The sequence below is a fragment of the Cherax quadricarinatus genome, chromosome 62 (genome assembly GCF_038502225.1).
Source record: "Cherax quadricarinatus isolate ZL_2023a chromosome 62, ASM3850222v1, whole genome shotgun sequence".
Classification (NCBI taxonomy): Eukaryota; Metazoa; Arthropoda; class Malacostraca; order Decapoda; family Parastacidae; genus Cherax; species Cherax quadricarinatus.
Window position 1 is genome coordinate 22,572,463 of NC_091353.1, and position 16,522 is coordinate 22,588,984.

The 16,522-nt window shown below is 40.1% G+C and overlaps 1 protein-coding gene across 1 annotated transcript in view; it reads right to left on the reverse strand.

Annotated features, from left to right (window-relative positions):
- Positions 1 to 275: 275 nt before the first annotated feature.
- The window catches only part of Ctf4 (Chromosome transmission fidelity 4), a 242,784-nt gene continuing 226,537 nt past the window's right edge, over positions 276 to 16,522 (reverse strand). The window contains 1 exon segment of the mRNA XM_070098498.1: positions 276 to 662. Within this exon segment, the coding sequence (XP_069954599.1) occupies positions 417 to 662 (246 nt within the window). The 3' untranslated portion in view covers positions 276 to 416.

Below are 16,522 nucleotides of genomic sequence, written 5' to 3' on the forward strand. Positions count from 1 at the left end.
TATTCGCGAGTCAATCTACGATTAGCGAGCCCATGTTTATACGAAAATATCGCTATGATTTCCGAAATCTACGACTCTCGAGCCCTACGATTATCGAGGGACCACTGTATTTGGAATAACTCGCATGTGGATGCGGTCGCAAGCAGAGGTTCCACTGTATAGGTATTACTGGTGTTACGAGCTGCCACTGCTCATGGGGTTCCCCTTGTACAAATGGCCATGATGGCAGTAGGTGATCTAGTTAAAACTTTTTTAAAGAATTAAATAAAATACTATTTACAGTGGTAAGTTTATAAACATATGAAAAAGATTAAGACAAATAATTATCATAAAAAAAAAAAAAAAAAAATTATACACTAAAATATACACCTGAACTCAGAAATATATAAAGAATCTTTATTTATCACTATCTCTGGTTAGGATTCTTTACTAAAGACAAAAGCAGCCAATTTCTTAAGTCCTGAACCCTTTGGTTTCTTCTCAACAGGAGATTCCTCAATGACCTCCTCTCTTTTCCGCTTTTTATCATCATCAACTGGAGTTGCTGCTTGAGGTGTACTCTCTGAGACTGGAGTTGCTGCTTGAGGTGTACTCTCTGAAACTGGAGTTGCTGCTTGAGGTGTACTCTGTGAGGAAGCTCCTGCAGCTTGTGACTTGTACTTCTGCAGGAAAAACAAAATTAATGTAATTGTGGTGTAAACTAAAAACTCCCAAAGGGTCATTTATATAAGCTGATGAGGGGATGAGATGGAGATACATTGACAAGGAGGGAAGAATCACAATTATTGAACCAAACTGCTATCAACAGAAAAGAATGAGATTAGTCAAATTCTTGTTGATACTTTTTTCAGTCTCTAAAGGTTATCTTAAAAATCACCAATATTCTCCTATGTTCCTCCTGACTAAACAATTCATGTATTACTTTTACATTCTACAGCAAATAACTACTGCTACTTTCCTCACATACTTCAGTTCCACTTTCCTCACTAAGTGACAATGTAGCTCTTTTATTCTACATTAAGTTTTCTCTGCTTAAAAATATCTGTAAATAGTCACAGGAATCAATGCCCTTCCATGTCCCAGTCCCAGGCTCAGATAATGCCTGTTACATTGCCCTTACATGTCCCAGTCCCAGGCTCAGATAATGCCTGCTACATTGCCCTTCCATGTCCCAGTCCCAGGCTCAGATAATGCCTGCTACATTGCCCTTCCATGTCCCAGTCCTAGGCTCAGATAATGCCTGCTACATTGCCCTTCCATGTCCCAGTCCCAGGCTCAGATAATGCCTGCTACATTGCCCTTCCATGTCCCAGTCCCAGGCTCAGATAATGCCTGCTACATTGCCCTTCCATGTCCCAGTCCTAGGCTCAGATAATGCCTGCTACATTGCCCTTCCATGTCCCAGTCCCAGGCTCAGATAATGCCTGCTACATTGCCCTTCCATGTCCCAGTCCCAGGCTCAGATAATGCCTGCTACATTGCCCTTCCATGTCCCAGTCCTAGGCTCAGATAATGCCTGCTACATTGCCCTTCCATGTCCCAGTCCCAGGCTCAGATAATGCCTGCTACATTGGAAATAAATACTATAAGAAAATATTCTAGTGAGAAAAAGATAGGAGAGGCAAGTGAATACTTACTTCAGTAGAAAATTGTAAGATTTACCAATCATCCTGTTAGTTCAGAGCAGTGGCAGCTTGTGATGCCAGTAATACCTATACAAATTTCTATTTTTAAACATTTTTTGTTTCAACAACAACAAAAAAAAAACATCACTTATAAATACATTGAAAACAACATATAACAGATTTTTCCTATATTTGTCAGTTGCAAATTATTTTAGTGTAAGGTTGATGAAGTCATATGTCTGGCAGTGAGCATCTGGGGGGGGGGGGGGATTGACTGCAGCTTTGCAGCACCTATGGACAGTGGCATCATAAGGAGGGGGAGGGGGAGGTGCCCCAGGTGACACCATTTAGGGAGTGACACATTAGAGCCTGTAAAGGTGACACTAATGCCCAAAACAGTGTTGCACCATCATAAGAGAAGAATCCTTCATTTCTGTATAACCTATTACATGAAAACAGATTACAAATAGGCCTATATAGGGAAAACTATTGATTTTGATGATGTGATAGATGATTTTGCAGGATTGAAGGCCTGGTCACAGACCGGGCCGCGGGGGCGTTGACCCCCGGAACTCTCTCCAGGTGAACTCCAGGTAAGGAAATGTAAAATCAGATTCACTCAGATGGTACCTGTACTCAAGGTCAAATCAGAACTAGTGTTACTCTGATATTGCAATGTTTTTCTTTATTTTTCAAGTTGGTTTTTTTTTTTGCATTCAAATTCAAAGTTTATTCTCTATAAGGATTACAATGCTGAGTTTACAGAATTTGGTTATTGTGTGGTTTACATGTAGTAAAATAATAATTACAGTGTACCACTAGAACACCTAGCATGGCTAGGCATTTCGGGCAGACTTAGATCAAATCTTAAGTTTAAAATATTACAAAATTATGAGGTAAGTTGGTATTATGGCTAAGTGACTAAATACTAGTTTGTGAGTTTAGCAATGTGAATGCTTTTGTTTTGGCACTATACATAGTTTCAGTATTGGAGTATCACAGGCCAACTTATGACTAGTTAAGATTCATTATTTTGAGATTGAGATTGATATTTCTGTGTATGGTCAAATGGGTGAGTGAGTGTAAGTGTGAACCACCAGGTGGTGTTCGTATAATTAGTTGACAGGGTGTATCAGGGAGATAAGATGTTTTCTGATGGTAGTTTTGAAGGTGATGAATGTGTCTGCAGTTTTAGAATTTTCAGGTAGGGTGTTCCAGATTTTAGGGCCTTTGACATACGTTGAATTTTTGTAAAGTTTAGTCGGACACGGGGAATGTCATAGAGATGTTTGTGTCTGGTGTTGTGCCTGTGGGTTCTGTCACAACTATCAAGAAAGCATTTTAGGTCAAGGTTAATATTGGAATTTAAGGTCCTGTAGATGTAGATTGCACAGTAGTAAGTGTGGATATACTGAACAGGGAGTAAGTTTAGATCTATGAAGAGTGGGGGGGAGGTGTTGCCAGGGATGGGATTTAGTGATTATTCTTACTGCGACTTTTTGTTGGGTTATTATTGGCTTTAGGTGTGTTGCTGCAGTTGAACCCCAAGCACAGACAGCATAGGTGAGGTATGGATATATAAGTGAATGGTATAGTGTGAGAAGGGCAGTTTGCGGCACGTAGTATCGTATCTTGGAGAGGATCCTAACCGTTTTGGATACTTTTTTGGTTGTGTGTTGGATATGGGTGCTGAAGTTCAGGTTGTTGTCGAGGTATAGGCCTAGGAATTTGCCCTCATTATGCATGGCAATTAGAGTGTTGTCGATCTTAATGTTAATTTGCGCATCTCCTGCTCTGCTACCAAACATAATGTAGTAGGTTTTGTCAGCGTTAAGTGTAAGTTTATTGGCTGTCATCCAAGTCGATATTTTGATTAGATCCTCATTAACAATGGTGTTGAGGGTGGCAAGATTAGGGTGAGAGATGACATAAGTCATGTCGTCAGCAAAGAGAATGGGGTTCAGGAGTTGAGATAAGTTTGGAAGATCATTGATGTATATGAGGAAGAGCAGGGGACCAAGGACACTTCCCTGCGGAACTCCAGTATCAAGTGGCTGTGTTGTTGATGCTGTGTCTTTAATGGTGACATACTGATACCTATTAGTAAGGTAAGATTTGAAATATGCAAGCGCATGGCCTCTTATACCATAATGGTCAAGTTTGTGGAGTAGGATGCCGTGGTCTACTGTGTCAAAAGCTTTTCTTAGGTCTATAAAAATTCCTAGTGGATATTCCTTATTTTCCAATGCTGTGTAAAGCAGATCTAGCATTTTTATGATTGCATCATTAGTGCTTTTATTTTTCCTGAATCCAAATTGGCAGGGGTTGGGTATGTTTTGTGCCGTTATAAATGAATATAGTCTCCTGTGCAAGAGTTTCTCAAAGATTTTGGATAGCAATGGTAAGTTTGATATTGGCCTATAGTCATTTAAATCTGTAGGGTCACCACCTTTATGTATTGGTGTAACCCTTGATGTCTTGAGTAGTTTCGGGAAGGTGCTAGTTTCTAGTGACTCGTTAGCTGTGTCAGTGGGTTGCAGTGGTGTTTCATTAGGTTCAGTTAGGACAATATTCTTGTTTTTTTTTCAGTTTGTGGGTCCCTAGAATTTGAGAGTGTTTTCCAGGTCTTTTTTATATCTCCTCTTGTGTCAGTGAATCTACTGTAGTAGTATAGTTGTTTGGCTTTCTTTATTACTTTGGTGAGGACTGATGAATAGTGTTTAAGAATATCTTTGTGTATTAAGCCCTTTCTATATTGCTTTTCATATTGGTGTTTCTTGTCAATGGATTTCAGAATGGTGCTGGTTAGCCATGGGCAACCAAGCCGTTTGTTTGTGATCCGCTTCGTTTTCATAGGACAATGTTTGTTGTATAGTCTAAGTACAGTGAACCCCCGCATACCGTTGGCATCACATAACATTAAATCCGAATACCGATACATTTTATCGCTAAGATTTTGCCTCGCATACCTCTAAAAAAAACCCGCTCAACGCTGTTCGTCCGAGACGTGTCTTATGTGCGGCCAGAGCCAGCCTCACATGTTCCGCCGGTGGCATTGTTTACCAGCCAGCCTCCGCGGTAACATCCAAGCATACAATCGAAACATTTCGTATTATTACAGTGTTTTTGGTGATTTTATCTGCAAAATAAGTGACCATGGGCCCCAAGAAAGCTTCTAGTGCCAACCCTACAGCAATAAGGGTGAGAATTACTAGAGAGATGAAGAAACAGATCATTGCTAAGTGTGAAAGTGGAGTTCGTGTCTCCGAGCTGGCCAGGTTGTATAATAAACCCCAATCAACCATCGCTACTATTGTGGGCAACAAAACGGCAATCAAGGAAGCTGTTCTTGCCAAAGGTTCAACTGTGTTTTCGAAACAGAGATCGCAAGTGATGGAAGATGTTGAGAGACTCTTATTGGTATGGATAAATGAAAAACATATAGCAGGAGATAGCATCTCTCAAGTGATCATAAGTGAAAAGGCTAGGAAGTTGCATGAGGATTTAATTAAAAAAATGCCTGCAACTAGTGATGATGTGAGTGAATTTAAGGCCAGCAAAGGTTGGTTTGAGAGATTTAAGAAGCATAGTGGCATACATAGTGTGATAAGGCATGGTGAGGCTGCCAGTTCGGACCACAAAGCAGCTGAAAAATACGTACAGGAATTCAAGGAGTACATAGACAGTGAAGGACTGAAACCTGAACAAGTGTTTAATTGTGATGAAACAGGCCTGTTTTGGAAGAAAATGCCAAGCAGGACCTACATTACTCAGGAGGAAAAGGCACTCCCAGGACATAAGCCTATGAAAGACAGGCTTACTCTGTTGATGTGTTTCAATGCTACTGGTGATTGCAAAGTGAAGCCTTTATTAGTGTATCACTCAGAAACTCCCAGAGCGTTCAGACAAAAGAATATCCTCAAGGCTAATTTGTGTGTGCTGTGGAGGGCAAACAGTAAGGCATGGGTCACTGGGGACTTTTTCTATGACTGGTTACACCATGCATTTGCCCCCAATGTGAAAGATTACTTAACTGAAAAGAAATTAGACCTTAAGTGCCTCCTGGTGTTAGACAATGCCCCTGGTCATCCTACAGACATGGCAGAGCGACTTTATGGGGACATGAGCTTCATTAAGGTGAAGTTTTTGCCTCCTAATACCACTCCTCTCCTGCAGCCCATGGACCAGCAGGTTATTGCAAACTTCAAAAAACTGTACACAAAAGCTCTGTTTGAAAGGTGCTTTGTAGTGACCTCAGAAACTCAATTGACTCTAAGAAAGTTTTGGAGAGAGCACTTTAATATCCTCAATTGTGTAAACCTTATAGGTAAGGCTTGGGAGGGAGTGACTAAGAGGACCTTGAACTCTGCTTGGAAGAAACTGTGGCCAGAATGTGTAGACCAAAGGGATTTTGAAGGGTTTCAGGCTAACCCTGAGAGGAGTATGCCAGTTGAGGAATCCATTGTGGCATTGGGAAAGTCCTCAGGGTTGGAGTTTAGTGGGGATGATGTGGAAGAGTTGGTGGAGGAGGACAATGAAGAACTAACCACTGATGAGCTGCTAGATCAACTTCAACAGCAAGAGGCCAGACCTGAGGAAACTGGTTCGGAGGAGGGGAGAGAGAAATTGAAGAAGTTGCCTACTTCAAAGATTAAGGAAATGTGTGGAATGTGGCTTAAAGTGCAAACCTTTTTTGATGACAATCACCCTAACACAGCTATTGCAAGTCGTGCTGGTGACTATTACACTGACACTGTTGTGAAACACTTTAGGGAAGTCATAAAGGAACGAGAGGTACAGGCCACTATGGACAGATATGTTGTGCGACAGAAGTCCAGTGACTCTGAAGCTGGTCCTAGTGGCATTAAAAGAAGAAGGGAAGTAACCCCAGAAAAGGACTTGACACCTGATTCCCCTTCTAAACACTAAGACTCTCTCCTCCTCCCATCCCATCAATCATCACGAGATCTTCAATAAAGGTAAGTGTCATGTAACTGTGCATGCCTTTTTCAGTTTGTGTGTATTAAAATTAATATTTCATGTGGCAAATTTTTTTTTTTCATACTTTGGGGTGTCTTGCACGGATTAATTTGATTTCCATCATTTCTTATGGGGAAAATTCATTCGCATAACGATAATTTCGCATAACAATGAGCTCTCAGGAACGGATTAATATCGTTATGCGGGGGTCCACTGTAATTTGTTAAGAAAAATGTCTGTCCAGTCATCAATACCATTGGCCTTGGAGAATTCTGTAGGCCAGTCAACAGTCTCTAGGTCAGCTGTGAACTTCCTTATTGAGGCCTCATCATGGAGTCTAAATGAAACTTTGTTGTATTCAAGTGGTGGTTTACTAATGTTTGTCAAGAGGAAGGTAGGGTAGTGGTCTGTAGTGCTATCTGTGATTATCCCTGATTTAAGGGGGGCTAGTATATTGGTCCATATGTGGTCTATTATGGTTGCACTTGTTTCAGTGTGCCTGGTTGGTTTAGTTATTGTTGGTATGAGAAGTGTGTTGTTCATATTGTTGATGAAATCAGTTACAGGCTGATCATCTAGTAGGAGAAGGTGGTGCTTATTCATTTGTCTGTTTGTTATTAGTGCCTTTAATTTCTCACTGAAATTTGGGATGTTTGTGTGGGGTATCCGGTAAATGGCACCGATTGTTATAGGCGTCTTAAGATTTTTTACAGTAAAATTACCAAAAATGTATTCTCCACATTCATCACTAAAGCAAGTGGTGCTAATACAAGATAATTGGTTAGAGTAATAGATTGCAATACCACCCCCAACTTGGTATGGTCTGCAGTTGTGGATTGCTGTGTATCCTGGTAGAGGGTAGATATCTATTGTGTCCTGCTTAAGCCAGGTTTCAGTAAGAATAATGCAGGAGAAGGGTGTCTTTAGTGATTCAAGGAGTGCCAGGAGGTCATCATAGTGTTTGCTTAAGGACCTGATGTTGTAGTTAAGTACTGACAGACTTTTAGCTGGCTTGTGATGCTGTGTAGTAAAGGCAGTTACTTTCCAATAGGTTTTGATTGTGTGTCAGATTATGGAGGTTTAGATCAGGGTCAACGTGATCAATCATCTTCTAGGTTTAATTTTTTTTTTTTTATTATCACACTGGCCGATTCCCACCAAGGCAGGGTGGCCCGAAAAAGAAAAACTTTCACCATCATTCACTCCATCACTGTCTTGCCAGAAGGGTACTTTACACTACAGTTTTTAAACTGCAACATTAACACCCCTCCTTCAGAGTGCAGGCACTGTACTTCCCATCTCCAGGACTCAAGTCCGGCCTGCCGGTTTCCCTGAACCCCTTCATAAATGTTACTTTGCTCACACTCCAACAGCACGTCAAGTATTAAAAACCATTTGTCTCCATTCACTCCTATCAAACACGCTCATGCATGCCTGCTGGAAGTCCAAGCCCCTCGCACACAAAACCTCCTTTACCCCCTCCCTCCAACCTTTCCTAGGCCGACCCCTACCCCACCTTCCTTCCACTACAGACTGATACACTCTTGAAGTCACTCTGTTTCGCTCCATTCTCTCTACATGTCCGAACCACCTCAACAACCCTTCCTCAGCCCTCTGGACAACAGTTTTGGTAATCCCGCACCTCCTCCTAACTTCCAAACTACGAATTCTCTGCATTATATTCACACCACACATTGCCCTCAGACATGACATCTCCACTGCCTCCAGCCTTCTCCTCGCTGCAACATTCATCACCCATGCTTCACCCCCATATAAGAGCGTTGGTAAAACTATACTCTCATACATTCCCCTCTTTGCCTCCAAGGACAAAGTTCTTTGTCTCCACAGACTCCTAAGTGCACCACTCACCCTTTTCCCCTCATCAATTCTATGATTCACCTCATCTTTCATAGACCCATCCGCTGACACATCCACTGCCAAATATCTGAATACATTCACCTCCTCCATACTCTCTCCCTCCAATCTGATATCCAATCTTTCATCACCTAATCTTTTTGTTATCCTCATAGCCTTACTCTTTCCTGTATTCACTTTTAATTTTCTTCTTTTGCACACCCTACCAAATTCATCCACCAATCTCTGCAACTTCTCTTCAGAATCTCCCAAGAGCACAGTGTCATCAGCAAAGAGCAACTGTGACAACTCCCACTTTATGTGTGATTCTTTATCTTTTAACTCCATGCCTTTTGCCAAGACCCTCACATTTACTTCTCTTACAACCCCATCTATAAATATATTAAACAACCATGGAGACATCACACATCCTTGTCTAAGGCCTACTTTTACTGGGAAATAATTTCCCTCTTTCCTACATACTCTAACTTGAGCCTCACTATCCTCGTAAAAATTCTTCACTGCTTTCAGTAACCTACCTCCTACACCATACACCTGCAACATTGCCCCCCTATCCACCCTGTCACACGCCTTTTCCAAATCCATAAATGCCACAAAGACCTCTTTAGTCTTATCTAAATACTGTTCACTTATATGTTTCACTGTAAACACCTGGTCCACACACCCCCTACCTTTCCTAAAGCCTCCTTGTTCATATGCTATCCTATTTTCCGTCTTACTCTTAATTCTTTCAATAATAACTCTACCATACACTTTACCAGGTGTACTCTAACAGACTTATCCCCCTATAATTTTTGCACTCTCTTTTGTCCCCTTTGCCTTTATACAAAGGAACTATGCATGCTCTCTGCCAATCCCTAGGTACCTTACCCTCTTCCATACATTTATTAAATAATAGGACCAACCACTCCAAAACTATATCCCCACCTGCTTTTAACATTTCTATCTTTATCCCATCAATCCCAGCTGCCTTACCCCCTTTCATTTTACCTACTGCCTCACGAACTTCCCCCACACTCACAACTGGCTCTTCCTCACTCCTACAAGATGTTATTCCTCCTTGCCCTATACACGAAATCACAGCTTCCGTATCTTCATCAACATTTAACAATTCCTCAAAATATTCCTTCCATCTTCCCAATACCTCTAACTCCCCATTTAATAACTCTCCTCTCCTATTTTTAACTGACAAATCCATTTGTTCTTTAGGCTTCCTTAACTTGTTAATCTCATTCCAAAACTTTTTCTTATTTTCAACAAAATTTGTTGATAACATCTCACCCACTCTCTCATTTGCTCTCTTTTTACATTGCTTCACCACTCTCTTAACCTCTCTCTTTTCCTCCATATACTCTTCCCTCCTTGCATCACTTCTACTTTGTAAAAACTTCTCATATGCTAACTTTTTCTCCCTTACTTCTCTCTTTACATCATCATTCCACCAATCGCTCCTCTTCCCTCCCGCACCCACTTTCCTGTAACCACAAACTTCTGCTGAACACTCTAACACTACATTTTTAAACCTACCCCATACCTCTTCGACCCCATTGCCTATGCTCTCATTAGCCCATCTATCCTCCAATAGCTGTTTATATCTTACCCTAACTGCCTCCTCTTTTAGTTTATAAACCTTCACCTCTCTCTTCCCTGATGCTTCTATTCTCCTTGTACCCCATCTACCTTTTACTCTCAGTGTGGCTACAACTAGAAAGTGATCTGATATATCTGTGGCCCCTCTATAAACATGTACATCCTGAAGTCTACTCAACAGTCTTTTATCTACCAATACATAATCCAACAAACTACTGTCATTTCGCCCTACATCATATCTTGTATACTTATTTATCCTCTTTTTTTTAAAATATGTATTACCTATAACTAAACCCCTTTCTATACAAAGTTCAATCAAAGGGCTCCCATTATCATTTACACCTGGCACCCCAAACTTACCTACCACACCCTCTCTAAAAGTTTCTCCTACTTTAGCATTCAGATCCCCTACCACAATTACTCTCTCACTTGGTTCAAAGGCTCCTATACATTCACTTAACATCTTCCAAAATCTCTCTCTCTCCTCTACATTCCTCTCTTCTCCAGGTGCATACACGCTTATTATGACCCACTTCTCACATCGAACCTTTACTTTAATCCACATAATTCTTGAATTTACACATTCATATTCTCTTTTCTCCTTCCATAACTGATCCTTCAACATTACTGCTACCCCTTCCTTTGCTCTAACTCTCTCAGATACTCCAGATTTAATCCCATTTATTTCCCTCCACCGAAACTCCCCTACCCCCTTCAGCTTTGTTTCGCTTAGGGCCAGGACATCCAACTTCTTTTCATTCATAACATCAGCAATCATCTGTTTCTTGTCATCCGCACTACATCCACGCATCCCAGTTTTATAAAGTTTTTCTTCTTCTCTTTTTTAGTAAATGTCTAACAGGAGAAGGGGTTACCAGCCCATTGCTCCCGGCATTTTAGTCGCCTCATACGACACGCATGGCTTACGGAGGAAAGATTCTTTTCCACTTCCCCATGGACAATAGAAGAAATAAAGAAGAACAAGAGCTATTTAGAAAAAGGGGAAAAACCTAGATGTATGCGTGTATGTATGTATGTATGTATGTATGTATATATGTTTATATATGTGTGTGTGTGTGTATATATATATATATATATATATATATATATATATATATATATATATATATATATATATATATATATATATATATATATATATATATATATATATATATATATATATATATATATATATATATATATATATATATATATATATATATATATATATATATATATATATATATATGGATTATGTATTGGTAGATAAAAGACTGTTGAGTAGACTTCAGGATGTACATGTTTATAGAGGGGCCACAGATATATCAGATCACTTTCTAGTTGTAGCTACACTGAGAGTAAAAGGTAGATGGGATACAAGGAGAATAGAAGCATCAGGGAAGAGAGAGGTGAAGGTTTATAAACTAAAAGAGGAGGCAGTTAGGGTAAGATATAAACAGCTATTGGAGGATAGATGGGCTAATGAGAGCATAGGCAATGGGGTCGAAGAGGTATGGGGTAGGTTTAAAAATGTAGTGTTAGAGTGTTCAGCAGAAGTTTGTGGTTACAGGAAAGTGGGTGCAGGAGGGAAGAGGAGCGATTGGTGGAATGATGATGTAAAGAGAGTAGTAAGGGAGAAAAAGTTAGCATATGAGAAGTTTTTACAAAGTAGAAGTGATGCAAGGAGGGAAGAGTATATGGAGAAAAAGAGAGAGGTTAAGAGAGTGGTGAAGCAATGTAAAAAGAGAGCAAATGAGAGAGTGGGTGAGATGTTATCAACAAATTTTGTTGAAAATAAGAAAAAGTTTTGGAGTGAGATTAACAAGTTAAGAAAGCCTAGAGAACAAATGGATTTGTCAGTTAAAAATAGGAGAGGAGAGTTATTAAATGGAGAGTTAGAGGTATTGGGAAGATGGAAGGAATATTTTGAGGAATTGTTAAATGTTGATGAAGATAGGGAAGCTGTGATTTCGTGTATAGGGCAAGGAGGAATAACATCTTGTAGGAGTGAGGAAGAGCCAGTTGTGAGTGTGGGGGAAGTTCGTGAGGCAGTAGGTAAAATGAAAGGGGGTAAGGCAGCCGGGATTGATGGGATAAAGATAGAAATGTTAAAAGCAGGTGGGGATATAGTTTTGGAGTGGTTGGTGCAATTATTTAATAAATGTATGGAAGAGGGTAAGGTACCTAGGGATTGGCAGAGAGCATGCATAGTTCCTTTGTATAAAGGCAAAGGGGATAAAAAGAGAGTGCAAAAATTATAGGGGGATAAGTCTGTTGAGTGTACCTGGTAAAGTGTATGGTAGAGTTATAATTGAAAGAATTAAGAGTAAGACTGAGAATAGGATAGCAGATGAACAAGGAGGCTTTAGGAAAGGTAGGGGGTGTGTGGACCAGGTGTTTACAGTGAAACATATAAGTGAACAGTATTTAGATAAGGCTAAAGAGGTCTTTGTGGCATTTATGGATTTGGAAAAGGCGTATGACAGGGTGGATAGGGGGGCAATGTGGCAGATGTTGCAAGTGTATGGTGTAGGAGGTAGGTTACTGAAAGCAGTGAAGAGTTTTTACGAGGATAGTGAGGCTCAAGTTAGAGTATGTAGGAAAGAGGGAAATTTTTTCCCAGTAAAAGTAGGCCTTAGACAAGGATGTGTGATGTCACCGTGGTTGTTTAATATATTTATAGATGGGGTTGTAAGAGAAGTAAATGCGAGGGTCTTGGCAAGAGGCGTGGAGTTAAAAGATAAAGAATCACACACAAAGTGGGAGTTGTCACAGCTGCTCTTTGCTGATGACACTGTGCTCTTGGGAGATTCTGAAGAGAAGTTGCAGAGATTGGTGGATGAATTTGGTAGGGTGTGCAAAAGAAGAAAATTAAAGGTGAATACAGGAAAGAGTAAGGTTATGAGGATAACAAAAAGATTAGGTGATGAAAGATTGAATATCAGATTGGAGGGAGAGAGTATGGAGGAGGTGAACGTATTCAGATATTTGGGAGTGGACGTGTCAGCGGATGGGTCTATGAAAGATGAGGTGAATCATAGAATTGATGAGGGAAAAAGAGTGAGTGGTGCACTTAGGAGTCTGTGGAGACAAAGAACTTTGTCCTTGGAGGCAAAGAGGGGAATGTATGAGAGTATAGTTTTACCAACGCTCTTATATGGGTGTGAAGCGTGGGTGATGAATGTTGCAGCGAGGAGAAGGCTGGAGGCAGTGGAGATGTCATGTCTGAGGGCAATGTGTGGTGTGAATATAATGCAGAGAATTCGTAGTTTGGAAGTTAGGAGGAGGTGCGGGATTACCAAAACTGTTGTCCAGAGGGCTGAGGAAGGGTTGTTGAGGTGGTTCGGACATGTAGAGAGAATGGAGCGAAACAGAATGACTTCAAGAGTGTATCAGTCTGTAGTGGAAGGAAGGCGGGGTAGGGGTCGGCCTAGGAAGGGTTGGAGGGAGGGGGTAAAGGAGGTTTTGTGTGCGAGGGGCTTGGACTTCCAGCAGGCATGCGTGAGCGTGTTTGATAGGAGTGAATGGAGACAAATGGTTTTTAATACTTGACGTGCTGTTGGAGTGTGAGCAAAGTAACATTTATGAAGGGATTCAGGGAAACCGGCAGGCCGGACTTGAGTCCTGGAGATGGGAAGTACAGTGCCTGCACTCTGAAGGAGGGGTGTTAATGTTGCAGTTTAAAAACTGTAGTGTAAAGCACCCTTCTGGCAAGACAGTGATGGAGTGAATGATGGTGAAAGTTTTTCTTTTTCGGGCCACCCTGCCTTGGTGGGAATCGGCCGGTGTGATAATAAATATAAAATATATATATATATGTATATATATGTATATGTATATATATATATATATATATATATATATATATATATATATATATATATATATATATATATATATATATATATATATATATATATATATATATATATATATATATATATATATATATATATATATATATATATATATATATATATGCACCTGGAGAAGAGAGAAGTGTAGAGGAGAGAGAGAGATTTTGGGAAATGTTGAGTGAATGCGTGGGGAGTTTTGAATCAAGTGTGAGAGTAATGGTGGTTGGGGATTTCAATGCTAAAGTGGGTAAAAATGTTATGGAGGGAGTAGTAGGTAAATTTGGGGTGCCAGGGGTAAATGTAAATGGGGAGCCTTTAATTGAGCTATGTGTAGAAAGAAATTTGGTAATAAGTAATACATATTTTATGAAAAAGAGGATAAATAAATATACAAGGTATGATGTAGCACGTAATGAAAGTAGTTTATTAGATTATGTATTGGTGGATAAAAGGTTGATGGGTAGGCTCCAGGATGTACATGTTTATAGAGGGGCAACTGATATATCGGATCATTATTTAGTTGTAGCTACAGTTAGAGTAAGAGGTAGATGGGAAAAGAGGAAGGTGGCAACAACAAGTAAGAGGGAGGTGAAAGTGTATAAACTAAGGGAGGAGGAAGTTCGGGCGAGATATAAGCGACTATTGGCAGAAAGGTGGGATAGTGCAAAGATGAGTAATGGGGGGGTTGAAGAGGGTTGGAATAGTTTTAAAAATGCAGTATTAGAATGTGGGGCAGAAGTTTGTGGTTATAGGAGGGTGGGTGCAGGAGGAAAGAGGAGTGATTGGTGGAATGATGAAGTAAAGGGTGTGATAAAAGAGAAAAAGGTAGCTTATGAGAGGTTTTTACAAAGCAGAAGTGTTATAAGAAGAGCAGAATATATGGAGAGTAAAAGAAAGGTAAAGAGAGTGGTGAGAGAGTGCAAAAGGAGAGCAGATGATAGAGTGGGAGAGGCACTGTCAAGAAATTTTAATGAAAATAAGAAAAAATTTTGGAGTGAGTTAAACAAGTTAAGAAAGCCAAGGGAAAATATGGATTTGTCAGTTAAAAACAGAGTAGGGGAGTTAGTAGATGGGGAGATGGAGGTATTAGGTAGATGGCGAGAATATTTTGAGGAACTTTTAAATGTTAAGGAAGAAACAGAGGCAGTAATTTCATGCACTGGTCAGGGAGGTATACCATCTTTTAGGAGTGAAGAAGAGCAGAATGTAAGTGTGGGGGAGGTACGTGAGGCATTACGTAAAATGAAAGGGGGTAAAGCAGCTGGTACTGATGGGATCATGACAGAAATGTTAAAAGCAGGGGGGGATATAGTGTTGGAGTGGTTGGTACTTTTGTTCAATAAATGTATGAAAGAGGGGAAGGTACCTAGGGATTGGCGGAGAGCATGTATAGTCCCTTTATATAAAGGGAAAGGGGACAAAAGAGACTGTAAAAATTATAGAGGAATAAGCTTACTGAGTATACCAGGAAAAGTGTACGGTAGGGTTATAATTGAAAGAATTAGAGGTAAGACAGAATGTAGGATTGCGGATGAGCAAGGAGGTTTCAGAGTGGGTAGGGGATGTGTAGATCAAGTGTTTACATTGAAGCATATATGTGAACAGTATTTAGATAAAGGTAGGGAAGTTTTTATTGCATTTATGGATTTAGAAAAGGCATATGATAGAGTGGATAGAGGAGCAATGTGGCAGATGTTGCAAGTATATGGAATAGGTGGTAAGTTATTAAATGCTGTAAAGAGTTTTTATGAAGATAGTGAGGCTCAGGTTAGGGTGTGTAGAAGAGAGGGAGACTATTTCCCGGTAAAAGTAGGTCTTAGACAGGGATGTGTAATGTCACCATGGTTGTTTAATATATTTATAGATGGGGTTGTTAAGGAAGTAAATGCTAGGGTGTTTGGGAGAGGGGTGGGATTAAATTATGGGGAATCAAATTCAAAATGGGAATTGACACAGTTACTTTTTGCTGATGATACTGTGCTTATGGGAGATTCTAAAGAAAAATTGCAAAGGTTAGTGGATGAGTTTGGGAATGTGTGTAAAGGTAGAAAGTTGAAAGTGAACATAGAAAAGAGTAAGGTGATGAGGGTGTCAAATGATTTAGATAAAGAAAAATTGGATATCAAATTGGGGAGGAGGAGTATGGAAGAAGTGAATGTTTTCAGATACTTGGGAGTTGACGTGTCGGCGGATGGATTTATGAAGGATGAGGTTAATCATAGAATTGATGAGGGAAAAAAGGTGAGTGGTGCGTTGAGGTATATGTGGAGTCAAAAAACGTTATCTATGGAGGCAAAGAAGGGAATGTATGAAAGTATAGTAGTACCAACACTCTTATATGGGTGTGAAGCTTGGGTGGTAAATGCAGCAGCGAGGAGACGGTTGGAGGCAGTGGAGATGTCCTGTTTAAGGGCAATGTGTGGTGTAAATATTATGCAGAAAATTCGGAGTGTGGAAATTAGGAGAAGGTGTGGAGTTAATAAAAGTATTAGTCAGAGGGCAGAAGAGGGGTTGTTGAGGTGGTTTGGTCATTTAGAGAGAATAGATCAAAGTAGAATGACATGGAAAGCATATAAATCTATAGGGGAAGGA